Genomic DNA, 24,166 nt, shown 5'->3' with positions numbered 1-24,166 from the left:
GGGAGATGAGACATCAGAGGAGCAGGCTGAGGTGAGGAAGGGCCCCAGGAGTAGGAGCCCAAAGATTCCTAGCCTGGGGCCTGCGGCTGAAGAAGTTCTAGCCCTCCCTGTGAGAGTCCGGGGCCAGGCCCTTGTTTGTTTGCTCTCAAGCTCCCTGCCCTGAGCCAGCGGGCAGCACGGAGTCCCAGGGGTGGCTGCCACCCTTCCTCCACCCTGAGGCTGGGCAGATGGCAGCATGTCTGGCAACACTGAGCTTTGGGGCTGGCGGTCAGACCCCTGTGCCTTCTTCCTGGGTCCACTGGACTGTGCCAGAGCCGTGGCAGCCAATAAGCACCATCTCCAGGCTATGGGGTTCCCAGGGCAAGGCCAGGCCCCCTGACCCTGGCGGGGGCTCTCCAGTACTGGCAGCCTCGGCCTGGTTCATGGGCTCCGGGGGCCCAGTCCTAGCCCCTTCCTCAGGAGGCGGTGGGCCTGGGGTGCTGGGCTCGGGGCAGAGTTCTCCTGAGCCTGGGGGCTCTGAGTCAGAGGTGGAGGTCCAAAAAGCTGTGGCTTGAGGCCAGGGGGAGCTCTGAGACGCCGGGGGGCCCCAGGGCCAGGGTGCCACGAGGGGAGGGGGCCCTGGACGAGGGTGGGGCCGGGTCCCACTCAAGACAGAGCCAGCTGGGGGCTGCAGGCAGTAGGAGGACGTCCCAGTGTCCACACACAGAGGCTGCAGGAGCCCAGAGGTGCTGGCGGGGCAGGGCCCCTCTGCCGACGCCCGAGGGCACGGGCCCTCCCCCTGGGGTGCCAGGATGAGCTGCACAGCCTGACGAAGGGACTGCAGCCCCTCCCGCATCTGCTGCACCTGCTCAGACAGCTCCATCACCTGCAGGGAAGGGAGGAGGGTGGGAGGAGGGCGCGGTCAGTGGGGTGGGGACCTCACAACAGCAGGCGCCCCCCACCTTGCCCCTCACCCACCGCCTGCCGAAGCTTGTCCAGCATGTCTGTGTTCCTCACCTCGCTGGGCCCAAGGGGGACAGTGCGCAGGCTGTTCTCTGTGGACAGTAGGGTGGGGTTACCAGCCAGGGCTGGTGAACGAAGACAGCGCGGGGTCCAGGCCTCCGCCCACTTAGCGCAGACCACACTGGCCTGGCCGGGCCTGCTGCCGCCAGGAACAGCCACTTACTTACAACCTTACCTGAGTTGCTGAATTCTGTGCAAACCACCAGGGGGCCTCGGGCACACTGGCTTGTGCTTCCCCCTCAGGAAGCTGCCTTTGCGCCTGTCTCTTGTTCTGTCCTCCAGGCAAGGGGACACTCCCTGGGCCGCCTGGCCTGCCCAGGGGCCACTTTCAACTCTGCTTCCCCAGTCCTGTATCCCCCCACTGGGCCAGACACGGTGCTGAGGGTTTCAGCACCATTATCTCATTTAACATGCACAACCACCTTTTTACAGACGGGAAGCTGGGGTGAGAACCAAGGTCACACAGAGACCTGGCAGCAGAGATCTCACCAAGCTCCATTCCAGCTACCTTCCAACACCAAGGTGCTGGTCTTACCCCACTGCCCTGCCCAAACCATGCAGGTGGGTGAGGGCAAGAGGGCACCCAAAAATAATAAAAATAAAAATAAAAAATAAAAAAAAAAAAAAAAAAAAAAAAGAGGGCACCCAAAGTCTGCCCTGACACTTTCTCAGAGGCTCCCAGGGCAAAGGGGCTGCCCTGCCAACTTCCCCCCAGACCCGGGCCCCAGTACCTGGTCCGGGAGAGGGGCTGCTGCTACATTCTGGGCCAGACCGCCTCACCCGGAAAGAGAACTTGGGCTGGTCAGAGCCACAGCCGTCCTCAATGCCATCTACTACCCTGTGGATGCAGGCGCCAGGACAACAAATCAGTTGACAGACAGCCACTGCAGTGTTTCATGGGACAAGATGCCCCACTGTCCGCAGAGGCTGCAGAAGCTTGGAGCTGGGCCGGGGGCTTAGGGCCCCAAGCGAAGGGTAACACGTGGTCCCTTCTTCTAGGAGCTCGCAGTTTCACTGGGGATTCAAGCTTGAATGAGGTGAAACAGCAAGAGAGTTCTGAGCAGTGCATGGCATGAATGGTGGAATGGGGGCAGCAGGGAGGAGGAGGAGTCAAGGAAGGCTTCTTGGAGGAGGCTGGAGGGATGGATGGGCATCCAGGGCAGGGGTGTGCCTGGCCGGGGCCCCAGCCCTATCACTGCAGCTCTGCCCAGAGTTTAGTGGCCCAGAGCTCGCTCACCTGGGGCTCAGATCTGGGGGTACATTCCATGGCACAGAGGGCAGCTGCAGCCCCTCTAAGCTCCGAGGGTGAGCAGAGGGGCCAGCCTCAGCCTGCAAAGCTCCTGCCCTGCCCGGCCGCCCTCTGCCGCCCAGCGGGGGCCGGGGCGCCGTTCGACGCGGTGATAGCAGCTTGGCGGCGGAGGAGGATGAGGTGCAGCTGGGGGACAGCAGGGGGCTGGAGGGCTCATCAGCTGGGGCTGGCGAGGCTGCGGGGCCCTGCTCCCCGTCCGTCTCCTTCTCCTCCAGTGTGGACATGAGGGTGTTGTCGCCACTCAGGGAGCTGGTGTCCACCTGGGGATAGTGGGGGACAGGGAATCATCATGGAGAGCCCCCGCTATGTCTCACTCACACCCCCCAACCCGGTCTCATCGCCCTAGATGGGAGAAGCTGATTTTGTTAAACAGGATGCCCAGTGTCTCCCACCTCCCAAGGAAGGACTCGGCAGGGGAAGGGGGTGCTTTTCTGCTGCCACCACAAAGCCACCAAGACCTGGAGGCGTTCGCTGTCCCTCAAAATGCTAGCCAAGTGTGGACACACTGTCCCTCTACTTGGTCCCTCAGGCTAACTGAACGATCCAGGAGGACCTGGTACCAAAAACCGGTTTGGAATTAGTAATATGAGGCAGGAAAATTCAAAAGCCCCTCAGAGCAGTCCTGTGTCACTGTGAAGAAGCAGGGGGCACTGCAGGGCTAGTGTGGAGACTAGTGTGCGGCCTGCCTGGCCCCGACCCATGGGCACCACCCCTCATCTGTGACCTCACAGCCTCCTCGTCTGGTACCGGTGGGCTTGCGGGCCGTCTCATGGGCCGGGAGAGCTGGGAGTGGCGGCTGAGCAGAGCTGGGCTGGGCTCTCAAGGACAGTGTGAGAGTGTGAAGGGGCTGCAGGGCGTAGCACCCCACCACCACCACGTGCGGGGTGCTCACACGGCACCCCCACAAACCCCTTCTCTGCCCGCCTCACCAGGCCCCCCAGCACTCCCGCCCCTCCCCGCACGGACCCAGCTCCCTCACCTCTGCGGGGCCTCCGCCAGCACCCAGGTTGTAGCTGAGCTCCCCTCGGAGGCCCCTGCTGAAGCGGGGGGCGAACTCGGGGTACAGCGCGAGGCTCTCGTGCAGGCCAGCCAGCTGCAGACACTGCAGGACGCAGTACGTCAGCCCCTTCACATCGGCGTTGGCCTTGACCACCTGCTCACGCCGGGGCAGCTCACAGCCAATCAGATCACCCTTCCCTGGGAAGAGGAAGCAGAGGTCAGCAAGCCCTGCCCCTCAGGCACCAGAGAGGGGGTCGAGTGGGGCCTCTCCAGCCAGGACACGAGGGGAGCAGCAGGGCCCGGGCCCTGGCTGACCCCTGCTGCCTGCCTCACTGGCTCCTCAGACAGGCTCGGGGTGAAGAGCATTGTGACCCAGGTGCTCAAGCACAGTTGGGATCAAAGCACTGTGCTGAAACAACCCGAATTTCAGATCTGAGACACCAGTTCTAGTGGTTCCCAGGTTGCCTGTGGATCAGAATCCTCTGGGAAAGTTAAACCAACCAGACTCCCCGGGGCCCATCACTACCAACAGAATCAATATCTACTGGAGACCCCACAATTGTTAAGCCCTGCAGGCGACTCAGGTAGAGCGTGTTCAGGAACCAGTATGTGGAACCAGCAAGTTAGTGCTGTGTGGCACAGTGAAAAAAGCAGGGGGCCGCGTTATTTCACCTCCCTGAGCCCTGGTGCCTCATCTATATGAGAGATCCTGTATTGAACTGAGTCTGTGGTGCTTTCGTGATCTTACCAGAAGGTGTCAATGGAGGGTTTTCCCACCACCCGGCTGAGACTGCCACCTGGCTGACAGCGATTGTAAAATGGCATCGACTCGAGTCCGCATCCTAATCTCAGACATGTTAAATTGTGGGGAAAAAATGTGTGACTTAGAATCAATGAAATAGGATGTCTCCAATCAGGGACATGGTGATAAGTTAGTGTAGATAAAGTGCCTGACACATAGACGGCCAATTAAAGTTCAGTTCCTTCCCTTCCCTCCCAAAAAGAGTCCCCTATAGATCATTCCCAAGAGGGATGGCATGCCACCAGGGCTTGGGCAGAGCACTCACGGCCCTCACAAGGCAGCTCAACCCACGGCCAGACATTTCACGAGATTAGACAGCGTTTCCTTATCCCCAAGGAAAAGGATGGCTCGCTGCCGCCCCCGCTGTGGGCTGCCTCACGCTGCCAGCAGAACTCACTGAGCTTAAAGGCCTCCTCTAAATGTTCATGGACTTTTGCTCAAATTTAAGTGTAGAACGCATCGTCGTTAAATCTTATTTTCTTGGTTTCAGGCCATCCTTCTGGTTCCTTCGGAGAGCTGTTTGGATCTCAGTGTGATCATCTGATGAATGAGCTCTGTCCTCACGTGTGTCATCTGGAAATAGGATAAGTATGTATTTCTTGTCTTCATCCAAGAGGGGAGATAAAAACGAGAAATAGGACAGGACCAAGGACGGAGTTCCATGCCACTGGTCTCAGGGACCAGAGCCTGCCCTCCAGGCTGGCCTCCAGCTCAGCTCATCAAGGCCTGTAAGGTCCTCCCTGCAGTCGCCCAGCTCACCTCTCTTCGTCTTGCCTCTTTCCTCCCCAACTAACTTTGCACACTTAGCTGTTAGTTCATACACAGAGGTAGGGGCCAGAATTGACACTGCTAGATGTGCCGTGGGCCTTAGCTGCAAGGAGCAGGCAGGAAGCACCTGGATGTTCAACTAAGGAGGCAGGTGGGGGATGGGGTGAAGGCAAAGCAGAAAACCAGGCCATGATGAGGCTGGGGAACTAGGCGTCCATCAGCGCATCCAGAGTGGCCACGTCAACAGAGGAAACAGTTCATCCAGAACGTGTGGGTAGGGACAGGATGGATCAAAGGTGGCATAAGTCCCAGTGCTGGGGAATTCTGGAGGCAAAGGCCACGGCACAGGCGGTGGCCACCCGTGAAGCTGTCTTAATACTGAACGTGGATATTCTGAGACCTGGTGCCTGGCATCAGAAAACAGATATTCTTTCAGGACCCATGCCAGCTCCCAGCCATGCTGCTTCCTCAGCTCCCAGCTGAAAACCATCTGTTTAATAATCCACTAGACAATCTTGCTTTGGAGTGACCAGTCTGCCACTGTCAAAATCTGCCTTTTTGCCCTTCTGAATCTCTCCAGTTCCCCATCATTTCTCAAGGATTGCCAGCCATATGTGAGTGGCCACAACTCCGTTTGTTCAGAGTCCTGGCATTAACTCCACGTAGGGCCAGAAGTCAAACTCATGAACGACACCTCTCTCAGCTCGCATGGTATTTCTTTCTTCTGTTTCCTGTTGGAAGACCATCCTCCTCAAGGAAGAGAGGATGGACACGCAGTCGCTGCTGGGCATGTGGTCTTGCTGGTTCTCCAGGTTAATGACAAACTTCAGCCCCTCCAGGCGTCAGCTGTCCCCACAGGGAGTCTGCAAGTGCTGCTGCCTGAGGATTTGGCTGTGGTCCGGGCACCTTCCATCAGTGTGTGAGGCCCTCCGTGACCCACGCAGATCACAGCGTCCCCACCCTCTGGGGTCCGTGCTGAAAGCCTCCCACAGCCCTGAAGCCTGCAGCCCCGTGTTGCCTGCCACCCTGAAATCGCGCCCTTTCTGCAGGATGAGTCTCCCCAGAGCAGAGCACCTAAGAACACAATGTTAAGAAGCCTGAGGTTTAGAGTTAGCAGACCAGGTTCTAGCCCAAGCCTGCCTGTTCATTAACCTCTTGGAGCCTCAGTCTCCTTCTATGCAAAATGGAATAGCGATCGTTCCTCCGCACTGGGTTTTGTGAGGTTTGTGTGAGTTGAAGCATGTAAGGGCCGGGACACAGGGCTGGCCCCGCTGCGGGACCCCTGGGGCCAGCATTATTATCATGTCAGTTCCGAAACCGCAATCTCCCCTTCCTTGTCTAGGGAATTGATCCCTCATCTTCACCTCTTTCTTTTGCCAAGAAGGGAAGTGTATTCAGAGTCTGAGCTCTGCTGTTACCCATCGCGACCCTGGGCTTACTCTAGGACCTTCCCTAGGAAAGTAGCATCTCCCCTCTTGGGCCTGGCCGGGGTGGGCGGGGGAGGTTGCGGTGAACAAGCATGGCGTTCACACACACCTACGGTCAATTAATCTTCAACAAAGGAGGCAAGAATTTACAATGGGAAAAAGACAGTCTTTTCAGCAAGGGATGTTGGGAAAGTTGGACAGCCTCATGTATATTAGAACACACCCTCTCACCATACACAAAAATAAACTCAAAACGGCTCAAAAGCTTAAACATAAGAGATTACACCATAAAACCCCTAGAAGGGGACATAGGCAAAACATTCTCTGATATAAATCGTATCAATGTTTTCTTAGATCAGTCTCCGAAGGCAATAGAAATAAAAGCAAAAATAAACGAATGGACCTAATCAAATACAAGCTTTTGCATAGCAAAGGAAACCATAAACAAAGTGAAAAGACAACCTGCGGAATGGGAGAAAATATTTGCAAACGATGCGACCGACCAGGGCTTAATTCCCAAAATATACAAACAGCTCATACAACTCAACAACAAAAAAACAAACAACCCAATCGAAAAAGAACCAAATAGACATTTCTCCAAAGAAGACATACAGATGGCCAAGAGGCACATGAAAAGATGCTCAACATCGCTAATTATTAGAGAAATGCAAACCAAAATCACAGTGAGGTACCATGTCACACCAGTCAGAATGGCCATCATTAAAAAGTCTACAAATAACAAATGCTGGAGAGGGTGCGGAGAAAAGGGAACCCTCCTACACTGTCGGTGGGAATGTAAGTTGGTGCAGCCACTGTGGAAAACAGAACGGAGGCTCCTCAAAAAACTAAAAAGGGAGTTGTCGTATGATCCAGCAATCCCACTCCTGGGCATATATCCAGACAAAACTCTAATTCAAAAAGATATAAGCACCCCTATGTTCGTAGCAGCAGTATGTACAATAGCCAAGACATGGAAACAACCTAAATGCTCATCGACAGACAAATGGATAAAGAAGATGTGGTTGGGCTTCCCTGGTGGCGCAGTGGTTAAGAATTCGCCTGCCAATGCAGGGGACATGGGTTCAAGCCCTGGTCTGGGAAGAACCCATATGCCGCAGAGCAACTAAGCCCATGCACCACAACTACTGAGCCTGCGCTCTAGAGCCTGTGAGCCACAACTACTGACGCCTGTGCACCTAGAGCCTGTGCTCCGCAGCAAGAGAAGCCACCACAATGAGAAGCCGGTGCACCGCAATGAAGAGTAGCCCCCGCTCGCCACAACTAGAGAAAGCCCATGCACAGCAACAAAGACCCAATGCAGCCAAAAATAAATAAATAAATAAAATAATTTTTAAAAAAAACAACAAAAAAAGATGTGGTATATATATATAATGGAATACTACTCAGCCATAAAAAGGAATGAAATAATGCCATTTGCAGCAACGTGGGTAGAACTAGAGATTATCATACTAAGTGAAGTCAGTCAGACAGAGAAAGACAAATACCACATGTTATCACTTATATGTGGAATCTAAAATATGACACACATGAACATATCTACAAAACAGAAACAGACTCACAGGCATAGAGAACAGACTTGTGGTTGCCAAGGGGGAGGGGGGTGGGGGAGGGTTGGATTGCGCGTTTGGGGTTAGCAGATGCAAACTATTATACATAGAATGGATACACAAGTCCTGCTGTATAACAAAGGGAACTATATTCAATATTCTGTGATAAACCAGAATGGAAAAGAATATTAAAAAAGAACGTATATATATGTACAACTGAATCACTTTGCTGTACAGCAGAAATTAACACAGCGTTGTAAATCAACTCTACTTCAATAAATTAAAAAGAAAAAAAAAAGAATGGCGCCCATGCCTCCCTTTCTCCTGCCTGAACACTCTTTCCAGCACTTTCATCCTTAGCATTTGGTTTTCCTCCTTGACAGGAAGTGCTCCCCTCTGTCCCCTCACAGACCGAAGCCGGTCCCGAATTCGCTCAGTCTGGCCTCCAGCACCCGCAAGATTGAGTTCACCTCCTGTGTTGCCGCCTTGTGGTCACTGGGTCCGCTCTGAGCTTCGCCCAGGGCCCCATGGCTACTCCTGACCCCACCCTGGCTGTTTCTCCCTGGTGGCCTTGCCTGCGTCTTCTCTCCGCGTTTTCTGCAGATGGGGCCCTGGTTCCACCCGCCTCCCCGCAAGCCCTGGCGTCCTCCGTCCCACCGTCACAAACCTAGGATGGCGAGCACGGTGCCGCCCTTGAGCACCTCCATGGAGCCAGAGCAGACGAAGTAGAGGGCCTGGAGGGCGTCGCCTTGGTGGATGAGGTACTCGCCAGGCGTGCAGAAGGCGGGCCGCAGGGCCAGGGACAGCGCCCGCAGGCAGCCGCGGCTCGCCGCCTCAAACAGGGGCAGCTGCAGGACCTCCTTGTGAAGGTGCATGGCAATGTCTGCGCGGAGCTCGTCCGGGAGGCTCTGCAGCAGCTGCGGGTGGGAACAGGTGCGGAAGGTTAGGGTGGAGTGGGAGGCAGCCTCCCGCCAGCCCTTTGCACCCCGAGGGCCTCAGAGCGAGGGCAGGCGTGGGAGGGGCCTTGAGCCCCGCCCCGCCCCCCCGCACAGCATCCAGCTCCACACAGGGTCCAATCAGTGAGGGGGGCCGCCTCTGCCTCCCTCTCAATCACTTTATCCTCCCCGCCCCCCATGGGCAGCCCTGCTTTCCTCCTCGAGGCCTTAGACCTGGCCGTCAGTGAGCAGGGCCTCTAGACCTAGCGAGCGTGGAGACGGGCCTCCGAGCCGGCCCGGCTGCCTCCGCTCCATGCCGCTGGCCGCCCAGGAGAGAGTGGAGGCAGGGAGGTCAGAATTCTGCATCTCTTGCCCTCCAGCCCGCTGCTCCTGGGAATCTTAGGCCGAGCGCACACTCCTTGAAGGAGTAAAGGCTGGAAGAAGGGCCGGCCCTGGAGGCCTGCGCACCTCGGTGGTGTCGATACCGTTGTTCACCGCCCAGGTCGCCTGGAAGTACTCGAGCATGCGCTGCTTGAGGGGCTTGGGGATGCGGTGGATGCGGATGTAGTCGCGCAGGTCGCGGGTGCGGCTGTGGTACAGAAAGCGGCGGGCGTACATGCGCTGGATGATGGCCGTCACGTTCCCAAACACCACCGCGTGCATCAGGGCTGGGGAGGGTGGCGAGAGGGGTCACCTCCAGGACCAGCCTGGCCCGGCCGGACACCGTGCGGGATACATCTGTCCTCCCCACCCGCACCCCCGCTTTGGGCAAGGCCCCCGGCCGCTGTGCGGGGTGGAGTCCTGCGGCCAGGTGGGCTCTCCTGGCCCTGGGCTCGGGTTCCTTGGGGCCCCTAGGCAGAAGCACCTCTGGGAAGGACCTCAGGGCCCTGTGGGAGGTGGGGAGGGACGGGTGGCCCAGGGCATGAGTCGGGGAGCGGGCCCTGGACCGGGAGCGGGGCAGGCCTCACCGCCGATGAGCATGGTGCAGATGGAGAAGATCTTCTCCGTGTCCGTGTTGGCAGACACGTTGCCGAAGCCCACGCTGGTGAGGCTGCTGAGTGCGAAGTAGAGGGAGGTGATGTAGGCGCTGCGCAGTGAGGGGCCGCCCAGGAGCTCGGGCCCCGTCCTGTTGGCCTCGCTGCCGCTGCTGCTACAGTTGTCACTCTGGCCAGAGCTGTTCCCTATAGCTGGGCTCCGGCCCACCAGGTAGTAGGGGGTCTCCAGTCGGCGGGCCAGCTCCTGCAGCCAGCCTGGGGAGGGGGCAGGACAGCACTGCTGCACTGCGGGCGCAGGTGTGCCTGCTGGTACCCCCGGGGGGGGGACACACATGGCTGCAAATCCACCCCCAACGCTTCCTGCCACGTCCGTCCCTCCTCTGCCAGCCCTGCGCACCCCTGTGCACCCCCTCACCCCTCCCCAAGACAAGCACACGAGGTCGAGACTGTCATCTCCCCAGACGGTGTCTCTGGGTGCCGAGGCTGGAGCGAGGAGCTCTGCACCCTCCTCCCTGTGCTGGCGCTAATCCCGGGCCGTGGGCCCAGCTGGAGGGGGCAGAGGGACTGGGGGGCTCATTGCACCAGCCACAGCCTCATCCCCAGGGCCGCCTCCTCTGCCTTGTCCTCCCAGACTCCTCTTGCTTTTTCTCTGAGCTCCGGAAAGCCGCCCCGCATTCAGCCTCATCCCCCCCCACAACCACACACACCACCCAACCTCATGCACGCGTTCTCGGGCACACCGACGTGGACGCGTGCACACACCAGTAAGGCTACAGATGCAGTCGAGAGGACAAGGACACACGTGTGTGTGAGCACAGTCCCAGGAGCACAGCCACGGCCTGTGCACGCTTGGGAGAGAGACAAGGGTAAGCGGGCGCTTGCACACTGACACCCAGGTAGGAGAGGGACACACCTGCATGGACACGAGCACACAGGTGAGTGCACTCGGAGGCCACAGACAGGCAGGCCACCGCCGTGCACACAGCTCTGTACACACGCAGACACAAGCCAGCCTGGGACACTGAGAGGAGAGAGAATAAAGATCGTCCCAGTCTCCTCATCAACCCCCCATTCTCTGGTCTGGCCTTGGAGGAGGTGGGGCTGCGTACTGGGGTCTCTCAGGAGCCCACAGCCTCCCAGAGTCACTCAGCCCAGCTGGAGGGCTGTGGGAATTCTAGGGTGTTAGATGGGGGTTCCCAGGGTCCACAGAGGTCCCAGGGGTCCTGGCAGAGCTGGGGGCCATGGGGAGCAAGGGAGAGAGAGCAGATCTAGCATAGAAGTCCAGAGGGTGGGCTCAGGATCACAGGCTGCGGTGGGACCCACCTCTCCACGTGCCCCTCCCCAGCTCCCGACTCCACACTCACCCTAACATCGCACATGCTGCTGCTCTCTGTGACCCTCACACCCCTCCTCTCACCACCCACCCATTCATTCAGCAATCTCATGCACGTGTGCCAGGAGCCGGGGGACCCCCAGAAGTTTACTGTAGCGATGTCTCAGAGGTACACAGCACCCAAGGGTCCCGGGATGGGGCTCAAACCCACATGCTATTGGCTAGAGCTAGAAGGCTTCCCGGAAAAGGGGACACTGGTGGTTGGTCTCAGAGGATGGGTAATTTTGAGACAAACTGAGAGGGGGGTCATTCCTGATCTAAGGAAAGGTGTGGGCTAAACCTAGAGCTGGAGACAAGTACAGGCGAGTAGCTTGGCTTAGCTAGAGTGTGGGGTCCACACTGAGGGAGCAAACTCCAGGCTAAGGAGTTGGGGGGATGTGCAAAGTCCTGAGCCAAGGTGAGGACTCACCCTCCTGTTATTTGAGATGTGCTGTGAGAATGCAAGGAAGTACACAAAACTCTTCAGTCGTCATTTAGTTAGGCCTCTGAGGTGAAGCCAGTAGCTGGGTGAGGAGGAGGGGGCTGGAGGGTGGAGAAGCAGGAGGATGAGGGGAGGATGCAGAGGGGTCCCTCCTCACTCAGTCTTGGTCATGGGGCATTGGCAGTCCCTGGAGCTGGTGGCGGATGATCCCTCTGCGTGGGGAGTGTCGGCTGCAGAGGCCGTTCTGGAGGCTGGTGGTTTTCATACTGAGAAATGCTCCGAGCGACCTCCCTCAGTATTTAGCACAGTCTTTTGAAAATCCAGCCCATCTCCACTGGGCTGATGGGATTCTGGGGCTGGAACTCTATGTCCACACCAGGGGCAGTGGAGCAGTAGAACCAAGGCAAGGAGGCAAAGGGAAGGCACCTCCCACCAGACAGAGCTGGGCCAACAAGAGGCGCCACTCTCACCCATGGACATCCCTCCCAAGGTGGACTTTGGGAGGTCTGGGTGTGGCTCCCACCCAGTTGGGGGTAGTTTCCCTGGAGAAAGAAGGGGCAGATGATGATGTGAAGGACTTGGAAACTCCCCTAATGTGAGCTAGTACCAGCCCCTGTGGAACTTAGGGTTCAAGGGTGTCATCTGCCCAACAGTCAGACAGCCCCTTACAAGCCCCATGCTCTCCATGGAGGGGCTCAGAGCCCCTCTGGGAGCCAAAGGTGTTCTTCATGTCAGATCAGCAGCCCCTGTGAGGTGGTCAGAATGGAGGATCCACATGGACTCAAGACATGGGGTGTCTGGGTTCTGTGTGGCAGGGGACTGACCTGGTGATTTGGTGTCTCACCCACTTAGGGGTCAGGGCTCTGGCATCACCATTACCCATCTCCCAGTCCTCTGAGCATGTTCGTTGGTGGACCGTCTGACCCCAGAGCCACCTCCGCCACAGCCTTCCTCTGGGAAGGGCGGGCGCCAAGGAGCTGACATACTGCCTGCAACGTCTTGGTTCCTGTGCTCGGCAGCTAGAGCTTTGGGGAATATCCAAGTGGGCCTCTGGGCTACACACCAGTCTCCGTGGGCTTGGCGAGGGAGGGAGGATTTGCAGGAGTCTCCTCATCCCTGGGAACTGAGCAGAGCATGTTTCTAAGGCCAACCTGGACTCCTGGTGACCGATCCCATCAAGGAGCAGACAGTCATGGTCGGGGGGGCATCTGAGCAGCTGGCCTCTTGCCCACTGACTGGAAATGGGGGCTAAAGGCCAGTTACGGGGAAGTTACCAGAGGGCTGGAGGGCATGGGAGGAAGAAGGTGTGTCCAATTTTGGAGCTGCGGGCGTGGAGAGTTAGACGTTGTTGGAACAGAACGGTCTGGAGACAGAGGGAGAGGATGGAAGTTGAGATGTTCACACCGTGGTGCCAGTGGAATCGCCCAGGGAGAGCAAGGCGGCGGGAGGGGGTGGCCAGGATAGGAGGAGGCCTCCTCACAGGGCAGAGAGATGGCTGGCAGGGTCAGGTGCTACAGGGACTTCAAAGGGAAAGAGTTTGGCCCCAGAAGGTCACTGTGACCTGCAGGGTGACATTTGGGGTTGAGAGGTGGAGGTGGAAGCCCTCCTGGCAGGAGTTAAGACTTGAGTGGGAGGCGAGCAGAGGGAGGAGCTGCAAGAGTGGAGGTGAAATGAAGGAGAGTGAAGACACTGGTGGGACGCAGAGAAAGGCTGCATTTCGGGCTGGGGCAGGGCTGAAGCAGCTGAGAAACATGCTGCCGGAGGTGACAAGAGTGGGCAAGGGGCCTTAGGAGCCAAGATGGTGAGGGATGAGCTTTTGAGAGGGTGGCAGGAAAGCGCCAGGCATCGGAGCAACCCTGGAGAGGTCTTCTGAGAGGGGTGGGGTTCCCAGCTGGGCAGGGAGTGGGCGAATGTGAATGTGACACAAGCTTGACCACGAGGAGGCCATGATGGGTGAATAGACTCCCCCAGGCAGCCCACCAGGCTTCCTCCACAATGTGGCCCTGCAGGAGAGCAGGCCTGCCTCGAGGTGGTGGCTCTGTCACGCTCCCACCTGCACACACACGCGCCAGCCCCCTCATTCTCCTTACAAACACACACCTACTGGCACACATGCCCCTGATACACACTTATGAGCATGTACACATGCAGACTTGCACACATCTCTCTGATACCTGATATCAGCTCACGGACATCCCCTGACAGACACACACTTGGACTCACATTTCCCTGACGCACGCACCCTCAAGTGAACGGATTCCTTGGGCACATATGTACACACACACACACACGCGCGCGCGCACACACACACACACATGTGCGCACACACACACACACGCGCGCACACACACATGCGTGCACACACACGCGCGCGCGCACACACACATGCGCGCACACGCACACACACACACACACACACACACAGAGGCAGCCTCCAGTACCGATCTCAGGCAGCTCGGAGGCGCTGCTCTCGATTTCCCGCTGGCCGATGTAGAACCAGATGCAGGCCACCCAGTGGGCGAGCAGGGCGAACGCGGCCATGAGCAGGGTCAGCACCACGGCGCTGTACTGCGAGTAGCGGTCCAACCGCGGGAGCAGGCGCAGCAGGCGCAGCAGGCGCACCGTCTTCAGCAGATGCGCCCCGAAGTACTGAGGTGGGGGGAGGCGGGAGGTCACCCCAGGGCCGGCCCCCCTGTCCTGCCCCAAAGCCCACCCAGCCCAGCCGCACTGACCACGTTGACCTTGAAGGCGTGCAGCAGGTCGAAGGGCAGCGCCGCAATGACATCCAGCAGGAACCAGGTGCTAACGTAGTGGAGGCAAATGGACTTTGGGGCAAACACCACCTGGCCCGACTTGGACACGAACGTGGTGCGGAAATTCAGCACAATGTCTGGGGGAAGTTGGGGCGGGAGTCAGCACCGGTGGGGAGGAGTCACATTTTCCGGGGCACCTGCTCAGTGTGTAACACTGTCCTGGGCCCTTTACCTGCATTGTCTTAGTTTTCGCAGTAAACCAGAGGGTGGATATTGTTGTGCCTATGTGATGGAGGGAGAAACCAGCTTGGAGAGGCTATGACTAGCTCAGGGCCAAGTAACCCATTAGTGATGAAGACATATTTGGAACCTAGGTCTGATTTCAAGGACCACAAGTCATAAACGGGGGAGAGCAAGGGGGACACTGGGGGGCAGTGGAAGCCATGCAGACTATCCCCATCAAAGCCCGGGGGGTCACCAGCCCAGGGAGGGGTGGGAGGCACAGAGCACACATACCAAGAATGAAGAGGACCTCCACGGCCAGGTCGCAGACGCTGGGGGGGCCACGGGCGGCACTGGGCTCCCGGGCTGTGCTCACGCACACGCTGTAGGGCACGGTGACAGCCACGTAGAGGGTGGCGAGCAGGATGAAGCCGTCCCAAGTGGCCCTCAGTGACCCACAGTGCAGCAGGATGAAGGGTGACTTCCGGATGGCAGCTACTTTGTACTCGGGCAAATTTGGCTTCTCTCCAAACACCCCCTGAATGAGAGGCAGGGCAGGTCCAGGCAGGGAGGACAGGAAATTGGCACAGGCTGAGTTTGGAGAGGGTCTGGGACAGGCATCTGCCTCCTTTCTCTCCCTGCATTCTCAAAACAACCTCTGACACAGGCATCAGAGTCCCCTTGTTATAGATCAGAAGACGGAGGATCGGTGAGCTCAAGTGACTTAGGTGAGGTCACACAGCTGCTTAGGGGAGGAGCCAAGATTGAGCCAAGGCCCATCTGACTCCAGGGCCAAAACTCTCCGCTATACCTTTGACAGATCAGGCGTGTGACATTCTCACCACAAGCCCCAAAGTGCTGGTGGGGCCTCAGTAGCCCCCTGGACATTCTCTCTGTGGTGGGCTCGGTTCCCCTTCTCCATCTCCTCAACCGGCCCCTACCCTGCCCCACCCCCCAAACACACACCCTAGCGCCAATCCACCTTATTGAGCTTGTGCTTGCCCTTGGGCTGCTTCTGCAGGTGCCCAGACAGGTGGTAGAGCACAGCCCGGCTCCGTCGCCGGTTGGCATTGAAGCCTTTGGCCCCTGCCCGGCCATATCGGCGTCGGCCACCACCTGCAAAAGAAGAGGGGGGGGAGAGAATGATGGGCAAAGCACTCACGCGCCTCAGCCCAGGGGCTTGCGGGTAGGACACCAGTTGCTGGCCCACAGAATGGTCTGGCTCACTGACTAGTTAGTCTATTTAGAGCTGGGGGCTCCAGCGTTTCTCACTTTCTGGAGTCACTTGCCAACACCAGCAACGGGCAGTCCTGGGGGTGCTTACAGACACTCCTCCCAGTGCCTGCTTCTAGGAGAAGCAGGTTTGGACCCAGGCAAGGCAAGAGAGGAACACCACAGGGAAAGGCCTGACAGAGGAGTGGGAGGCGGTTCCCAGGGTGGGGAGTGCAGAGCTAGCAGGAGGCCATTGGGCAGAGTCAAGGCTGCCCAGGGCTGGGGGCGGGGATGGGGAACAGAGAGTACCCCCAACACCCCCAAATGGCAAAGAGGTCTTGGAGCAGCTTCTGATGACGGCTTTGTGAGCTGTCCAAAGCCCCCCCCCCCCCGCCTCCGCCAGCCCTTAGAGGATGCAAGAGGGGAAAGACCACAAGGACTTAAAAGAGGGCTTTGGCCAGGACTCCCCAGACAGGTTTGCATGAGGACAAGGAGCCAGGTGGGTCTGTGCTCAGCCTCACTAATCGGTGGGAAAATGGTACTTCATGGGCACTAGTGGAATTTGTTTCTTTCAGTTTCTTAGTAAAGTTGACTTTAGAAGTCCAACTTTGTCTCCACAAGCTCTCTGTACCTGGGCCTGGGGAGGTGAGAGCAGCACAGGCTCCTCGGCCAGCAGAGCAGGAGTCAGTGCGTGCAGGCGGGGTGGGGGGCCCACAGACCCACACTGGGCACCATGGCCCCGCCAAGGCTTGAGGTACCCAACACCCCAGCCGCAGCAGCCAAATCGGCACCCCACAGGCACCCACCTGTCTCCTTCCAGCTGTCGGGGCCCCCTCGGTTCTTGGTATCACTGATGTCCTTGTGAGAGACCAGGAAGAGGGCCACCTCCCCTTTCTCATTCTTTATGGGTATCACATCCAGGAGACACCAGAACGGGAGCCCTGGGCACAAAGGCAGACTCAGCCCAGCTCCCACTCTACACCCGAGCCAAGGTGACAGAAGGGCCATTGACACCCCTGGTCAAGGCACATGCCAGCTCCACTTAGGACACTTAGACTCGATCCAACAGGGCGGGGGAAGGCAAGGGAGAGCAGAGACGACAGTCAGACATGTGTGTTCATAGATCTGTCCTGCTAAGTAAGATGGGGACATTTTTCTGCTGGGGTGGGAAATCCAAGATGGGAAATTGAGTACCAGCTGAGATTGGGGTGAGGACCGAAGAAAGGAGGGGCCAGGAACAAGAGGAGGGGTGGAGAAAGAGGAGAGGGGAATGTGGGAAGATGGGATGAGATGGAGAAGATAGGATTGGAAAGGAAGGACTGTGGATGGGGTGGGTACCAGGCTGGGTGAGACCACGAAAGTAAGGCAGGCTGGCCAGGTGGCCCCTCACCGCTCTTCCGGTACAGGATCAGCTCGGCCTTGAACTCCTTGTGCTCATCCAGGGCCTTGCGGATCTGGTGGCGGACGAGCTCACTGGTGTCTGGCCCGTAGAGGAAGGAGCAGGCACAGCCCCGCTGCATGACCTCGGCCCGGGAGAAACCCGTGAGGTCGCAGAAGCCATCAGAGCAGTAGACCACGGGGAAGAGCCCCGCCACCTGGGCGTTGCCCAGCACGAAGTTACTATCTGCAAGAGAGCACCTCTCAGAGGAGGTGTGGGGTGAAGGGGCACAGGGTCTACTACCCCTCCTTTCCCAATTTCCTGCAATCAAAGGGCAGGTGTTACAAATCCCAGGAATCCTGTGTGTGAGTGTTTGGGATGGGGGGTTGGGGGAGGGTTAGGACAGGAGCTGTTTATGAACAGGAATTAGAGTGTCACCTGTGTGTCGGTGCCCTGAAAGGTCCCACTCCTAGCATCGTGTGTATAAGTGCATTCAAGAATTGGCATGTGTGAGCCCTGAGGTTGGTGAATGCAGCCCCGTGGTGGGTGCTGTGCCCTCTGGAGTGTGACCTGAGCAGCTTGGGGTAAGGTGTGGGGTTAGGGATGTCCAAAGGAGGACTGCAGGACCAGTTCTAGGCCAGCCTCAGCCCCCCTCCCCCCGCCCCGCCAGCCTCTGCCAGGTTCACTCACCAGCCAGGTACTCAGGTTGGCTATTTGGCTCCTCCCACCGAGACACACTTGGACGGAGAGGCAATCCAAGCCACCATCTATTCTGCACTCTGTTTGAGCCCCAGTTGCCTGAGCCCCTGGCTCAGGAATTAGTGAATGTGATCCACAATGGGGGTGTAAGAACGGTAGCTGAGCTCTGGCAGCCTGGAGCCACGAGTGTATTGGGGAGTGGGGGGCGCTGAATCAGCAGGCTGCAGGAGCCAAGTACAGGCAAAGCAGATGGAGAAGCCTGGGGTGGGGGTGGTCTCAGAGATGGGCTTCCACCCCTATCAGGAACCAGAGACAGAGGCAGAGAGCTGGGAAGCCCCACTGGGGGTGAGTTTGAGGGAGGAGAAGAAGGGAGGGGGCTTTCACGACTTTCCCAGTGCTCAGAGCCCCGGAAAACCAGGATCCAGAAGCTCCGGTCACCTTCTCCAAACTTCCCCAGTCTTAGTGGGAGTCCCCAAACCTATCTTTTGGGGGCTAGAGAGCTCAGTGGGTTTAGGCTGGTGGGTTTAGGTGGTGAGGTGAGGTTGGACTAACAGTGCTCTCCTGAGTCCCGCCTACTCTATCTCGGTTTGCAAACCTCTTTTCTAAATCTGTTTTTTTAGCCTCTAGGCTGTCCCTTGAGCGCCGCTTCCTTGCCTCACTTCCCAACCCGCCAGTTCGAGGGTAGTTTCGGTGGGATAGCGCCAGACGCAGGGATGGGATGGGTTAGACTGACTAGGTCGGGGTTCGCGACCCCAGGAACAGACGACATGACCGGCCCCCAAACCCAGAGAGTTCTAGCCATTTTGCCTGGCCCGGGGCAGTGTTGACTCTGAATTTTTCGGAAACGGCGTCTGGAAGGAGACGGTGGTCCCAGCTAAAAGTGGGGCTCGGGGAAGGGAGGGCGAGAGCAGGAGGGCTCCAGGCTGAGATGTCTGGGTGCAGGACTGACGGGAACACTGGCCAGGGACAGCTGGTCCGGGAGCCAGTGGGGCGAGGGTCGGGACTCACGCGTGCCGTCGAAGCGCGTGGCGATGGTGTCCAGGAAGGTGTTCTGCGGCGCCAGGAGTCCCCGCATGGCCGGCATCTTAGGCGGCTGTGGCCGCCTGCCCCATCCCTCCGGGGCGCGGGGGCTCAGCGCCGGGAGAGGGCGCCCAACTCGGCCGCCCCCCGCCGGGCCCCGCGCCCCCTAGCGCAGCCGTCGGGGAGCAATGCCCACCCCGGGCTCGCAGGTCCCGCCAGCCGCCCGCGCGCAAGGGGGCGTCCCCGCCGTCGGGGCCCGGAGCATGTCGCGCGGCTCCTCGCGCCCTGGCCGCCCACGATTCCCGGACTCCCGGCTCCGCGCCCGCTGTGCTCTCGGCACCCTCGGCTCGAGGTGGCTGCAGCAGGGGCTCCCGTTTCGGCTGCGGGTCGGCTCCGGCTCGGGCTCCGTTGGGCACCAGATCCCCGCAGCTACCTCCGTCTGTCGGGGAGAAGCGGCAGCCTCCCTCCCTCCCTCCGGCGCCCGCAGCCAGCACCGGGGTAACCATGGAGACGGGGCACACCCAGGCAGGGCTGCCTCCTTAAAGGGACAGGCCTCCTGCCGAGGGATCCCCCCCCCCCCCGCTCGGGACCTCGCGGGAGCAGGGGAAGCGGCGCCCTCCCTCCCTACCCGCGCCACGCAGGTCGCCCGGGCCACTCCGAGCCGCCCCGCCCGCCCCTCGGAGAACGACGGGCAAGCGCCTGGTCCCGCTCGGGCAGACTCAGCCGCAGGGGCGAGGCGTCTTTCTCTGCAGCATGGGGGTTCTCAGAGAGCCTGGCAGCCTCTCCTCCCCCGGAGGGACCTGAGGAGAGCTCAGGCGGGGGATGAGCGGGGGGTGCGTGGTTTAGAAGATTTCCCATAAGAAAAATGTAATGGGAAAGGGGGCTGGGCCAGCAGGTGGAGGTGGTGAAGACCGGTGGTTGGCGGAGGTTGGGGCAGGGGAAGTCTAAAAGGAGATTTGGGGGAGGGGGTCTAAACCCAGCTTTTTGGCATCCAAGCCTTTCTTAGCCTCAGCTTGACCCTCCAGGGAATGGATCGATCCGTCACTAAGCGACGCCGCTGCTGGCTGGAGCTGCCAGGAAATTGGAGGGTGGGTAGTCCTGGAAATAAGGTTTAGACGCTCTCCGTGTGTGCCCGGGAGGTGGAGGGGTGGGGAGTGGAAATGAGGTGTGTGGGGATGGGGGCGCCCCAGATCCTTTGTCTTTCCCCTGTGTTTCTCTCTGTCCCCCTTTGCCGCTCCCAGGCTGCGCTGAAGGGTCAGGTTGCAAATACAGGGTACACTAGATGTCAGACGCTGGGGGAAACTTCCTAACCGTGCGCTAGTGGGTCTTTGCGGGCGGGGAATGAGAGGACCGAGTCTCCGCTGCCCCAGCGCCTTTAGTCTTAGAGAACTAGGCTCTGCGCGGAAGGGGGAGCGGGGGCTGCAGGGACCCCCACCTCCAGTGAGGGGGTGGGGAGGAGGGGCCGGCGGGCAGTGCGGAGCCGGGCACTGGGCGGCAGTCTCTCACTGGTCTCCAGCGCTGCGTCGGTCCCACCAGCCTCGCGCTGCCAGCGCCGCTCCTCCTCCCTCCCACGATTTGCCAGAGAGCGCGGCTACCGCCCGCGCCCAGAGGAACCGCCGTGGCCAAAACAGCAATTTGTTCCCGAACGAGTGATGCGGAAGGCTCAGCGCCCCCACCCCTCTAGGAGACACAACCGTAGTCAGCAGCATCGGAAAGGAAGGAGTGTCCCCCGCTCCACCCACCCCTCATCTGTGACAAGGGCCAAAGCCCCAGGCACCTGTATTAAAATGAGCTGGTGCTTGGGCAGGAAGAAGAGGAAGCGTCCCCCTCCCCCAGTCCTCTGAATCCTGGAATCCCGCTCCCAGGAAGCACGACCCTAAGGAGGCTGCAGATCTTGCTTCCGACCCCGACCTCCCACCCTCTCACATGGGTCCAGGGCTGCACAGTAATCCCTCCCCCAAGGCTCCTCTTTGCCCCTCCAGGCGATGTTCAAGCACACTGCTGAGGGGCGGGTGCAGTTTAGGAATCGGCTCACTTTGAGAGAAAGGATGAGGCTATGGTGGAAAGCACCCAACTTGAGAACCAGGCTACTTACCCAGGTTCGAATATAGTTCTGCCACTTGCTGTTGTGATTTTCCTTGCGTGACTCAATTTTCTTCTCTGTGAAACGGGGACAATAACTACATCAGAGGGTTGTTAGGATTAAAAGATTAAAGGATCTAGAACAGTGTGTGACATTTGCAGCATGTAAACATTATTCTCTGATTTTGAATCTTATAGGAGCCCCGTGAAATATGCAGAGTAGATGCTACTTACTGTCCATCTCACAAATGAGTAAACAGAGGCAGAGATAAAGGAGAGACTTGCTCAAGGTAACCAAGGTGGTAAATGGCTAAGGTTCCAACCCTGACACACTCCCAACCCCAGGTCCAGAGTCTACCTCACTCCAGCATAGCTGTCTCCCACTGTGAGGACTCAGGAACAACCCCAGGCTAGCTGTGTGGCGCTCACAAGGACTGGTGTTCTGGGGTTGTGCATCAGATCCAGATGATCCTCCCGTGGAAGCCCAAGTGTTCAGACTTTGTCTTCAAGCTCATCCGCCTGTGCTGGTTTTGAACATCAAGCCAAACCAGATGCTTTGGGTCAGGGTGAGCAGGCGGTAGACAGAATACGTGGGGTGTCCCAAAGAATTACCATAGCTGAGATCGACTTGGTGCCAAAGCACTGTGCTAAGTGCTTTCCTTGGATTATCCGGTTAATCTTTACCATAACTGTGAGGTAGTCACTGTTATAATTGCCAATTTACAGGTGAAAACATTGAGGCAGAGAGGTTAAGATGCACTGTCTCCTCCAGAAGCTCCAGGCACAATGCCTGTGTCACTGTTTTTGTGCCCTGGTCCCCATTTCCGGGAGAAGAAAATATACTAACGTTTATTGAATGCTATGATCACTCTTCTTATCACAGAATGAAACAGCAATGTTTTGGGCTTTAAACCCCTTCCCCCATTGCCCTTCAAAGAATTTGTGTGAAAGTGTGTATGGGGTAGAGATGCAGCCACTGTCCCTTTGCTTTGGCCTGGCCTGATTTAAGGTGCCTTTTCTGTCTAGATGAGTGTCTAGATCTCAACCCACTTCACTCTTTCACTTTACCTAGTCCCTCAGGTCTTCCTGCCAGACCTGGCTTATAGTGAATTCCTTGCCTCCTCCTTCCACCCACAGAACCCCCGCACCCACCCCCCATGCGTGCACACACACGCATACACACACACACGCACGCACGCACGGGGCAGGGGCCCACATTTAGGAGACAGTAAGGTGGGGGTCGGGAGGAGTTGAGAAGACAACAGGGCACGGCAGGGTGTGTGGGGGGAGGTTAGGGACCACTGGGCTCCTCACTACAATCTCCTCTTCCTCGCCCCTTTCCCCAGTTCTTGACTCACTGGCCTCAGTGGGGAGTCACAGGGAAGGGAAGGTTGAGGAGGAGCCCTGTTCAGAGATAGCTCAGAGCCACTGTCAACAAGGAGGAACTCAGGAGGCTGCGTTTTGGAGCTGCCGTGGGAGGCCTGTGGGAGTGTTATCTACAAAAGGAACAAGGAGAGAGAGGAGGGAAGAGCAAAGCGAGGAAAAAACCGCTCAAGACACAAAAGATGGAAAAAGCCCCCCTGCCAAGTGCAGGCGGAGTCAGTTGCTGTGTGCAGCCGCTGAGAACAGGTGGCTGTCGAGGAACAGAGTTCAGGGCCCCTCCCCTCTCCTCTCCTCTTCCTACTCTCTCCACCCTCATTTCCGGAGGTCCCCAGGTCTGTCTCTCCTTCTCAGGCTGTGTGGTGTGGTGGGGAAATCTTAGGCTTTCAAGTCAAGCAAACTAGTCTAGGTTTCAATTCTAGCTCTGCCACTGAGTGACCTTGGGCAGGGATGGGGGACGGGCGCTAATCTTGAAGAGCATTAGTTTCTTCATTTGTGAAATGATCCTTTCTCAGAGGATTGTGGAGAGAGTGAGATGAGCTTAGTAAGTGGTTGTGGTTGTTATTGAAAGTCCCCCTGAGCACTTGTCCTGCCCCTGGGTGCTGGGACCACAGAAATGAGCTCAGCATGAAACCTCGCTGAAGTTCCCCATTCCCACCAAAACAAACACAAAATCTTGGAACACTCTGAGGCCTCCAGTACTTGGCCGCCCCTCAGCTGTCTCATTCTAAGCCATCCCTTTTCTTTTAGTGGAGGATCCTAGTGTGAGGAAACCACAATAACCTTTCTAAAAGGGAATCCTGGATAAGCTGTTGTATATCGCATGGCTAGTTACGTGGAAGAAAGAGATCTGAACTGGGAGTTAACTAGGTTGACAGCAGTTTGCTACCGTGCCACAATGCTGGGGTGCCTTGTCCTATCCTTCAGTAAACAGCCTATTAAAAGGGGACGGTATGGTCATTTTGATGAGTGCCCACTGTGAACAGCCACCGGACTTCAGGCCATGGGGACACACTGCAGTCGACTGCTGGCCCCGCCTGCCGGAAGGGCAGTTTATCATCAGTCCTGCCTGCAGTCAGCAAGGGAGTGAGTCTGAGAAATCTTCTCAGTCTCTCAACCTGCGTGTTCTAGCAGCACCAGAAAACAGGTTTGTCTGAAATCTAGTTCCAGAGAAAGCCTAACTGGGTTAAGTTGAAGAGAGACATAAAAAGGAGACCTGACTTTTCCCTGGGGAATCAGAGTGGGTGGTATTTGTTCCTGCTGTTTTGACGGCTGTGAAGGGGCGGGTGGGCTGGAGAACAGTTTTGCTGGTGGTGGTGATGGTGGGTGAGTTTCCTCACCCAGAAAAATCTTCAGATAGCGGTTCCCCTTGGTAGGGAGTCACAGACTAGTAACAAAACTCCCTCAGCGCCTGTATGGAAATGACGTTCCCTGGCTCTCCTCGGACTCTGCCACAGCCTTGCTCCCTGTTTGCCCATGTTGGTGCCATCAGCATCTGGCCTGTGTCACCCAAAGAGCTCAGAAACGGGGGTGGGAGGGTGGGGGGTGGCTTCCTGACAGTTGTCAGGACAAGGGGGCACAGAGCTCACCACGCTGGGGGGATATGCACTCAGGGGAGAAAAGCTACAGAAGGAATAGGGTGACTGAAATATTATTTTTTTCATTTTTGGTTAATTTCTGATTTTATTTTTTTGGTTATTTTTGGTTTTATTTATTTATTTATTTTTTTGGTTAATTAGGTCTGTAAGGCTGGAGATCAGGGAGGTCTTTCATGCACTTTTTGACAGGGCACGAGAGACAG

At 57.7% G+C, this 24,166-nt stretch overlaps 1 protein-coding gene across 1 annotated transcript; it reads right to left on the bottom strand.

The window, feature by feature from the left end:
• Positions 1-17: 17 nt before the first annotated feature.
• KCNH3 (potassium voltage-gated channel subfamily H member 3) lies at positions 18-19,057 on the bottom strand. The gene is made up of 15 exons (XM_059935831.1): positions 18,892-19,057; positions 17,197-17,430; positions 16,613-16,747; positions 15,577-15,710; positions 14,889-15,132; positions 14,329-14,509; positions 14,061-14,254; positions 9,779-10,060; positions 9,279-9,478; positions 8,543-8,792; positions 3,291-3,508; positions 2,240-2,571; positions 1,734-1,840; positions 958-1,034; positions 18-865 (listed from the first exon to the last, which is right to left on the bottom strand). Exons 1-15 carry the CDS (start codon positions 18,965-18,967, stop codon positions 269-271), a joined length of 3,261 nt encoding a protein of 1,086 aa, XP_059791814.1. The 5' UTR covers positions 18,968-19,057; the 3' UTR covers positions 18-268.
• Positions 19,058-24,166: the final 5,109 nt, after the last annotated feature.

This window comes from Balaenoptera ricei, chromosome 10 (assembly GCF_028023285.1).
Source record: "Balaenoptera ricei isolate mBalRic1 chromosome 10, mBalRic1.hap2, whole genome shotgun sequence".
Classification (NCBI taxonomy): Eukaryota; Metazoa; Chordata; class Mammalia; order Artiodactyla; family Balaenopteridae; genus Balaenoptera; species Balaenoptera ricei.
Note: the sequence above shows the minus strand (reverse complement) of the source record. Positions and strands in the feature narration are given on the sequence as shown.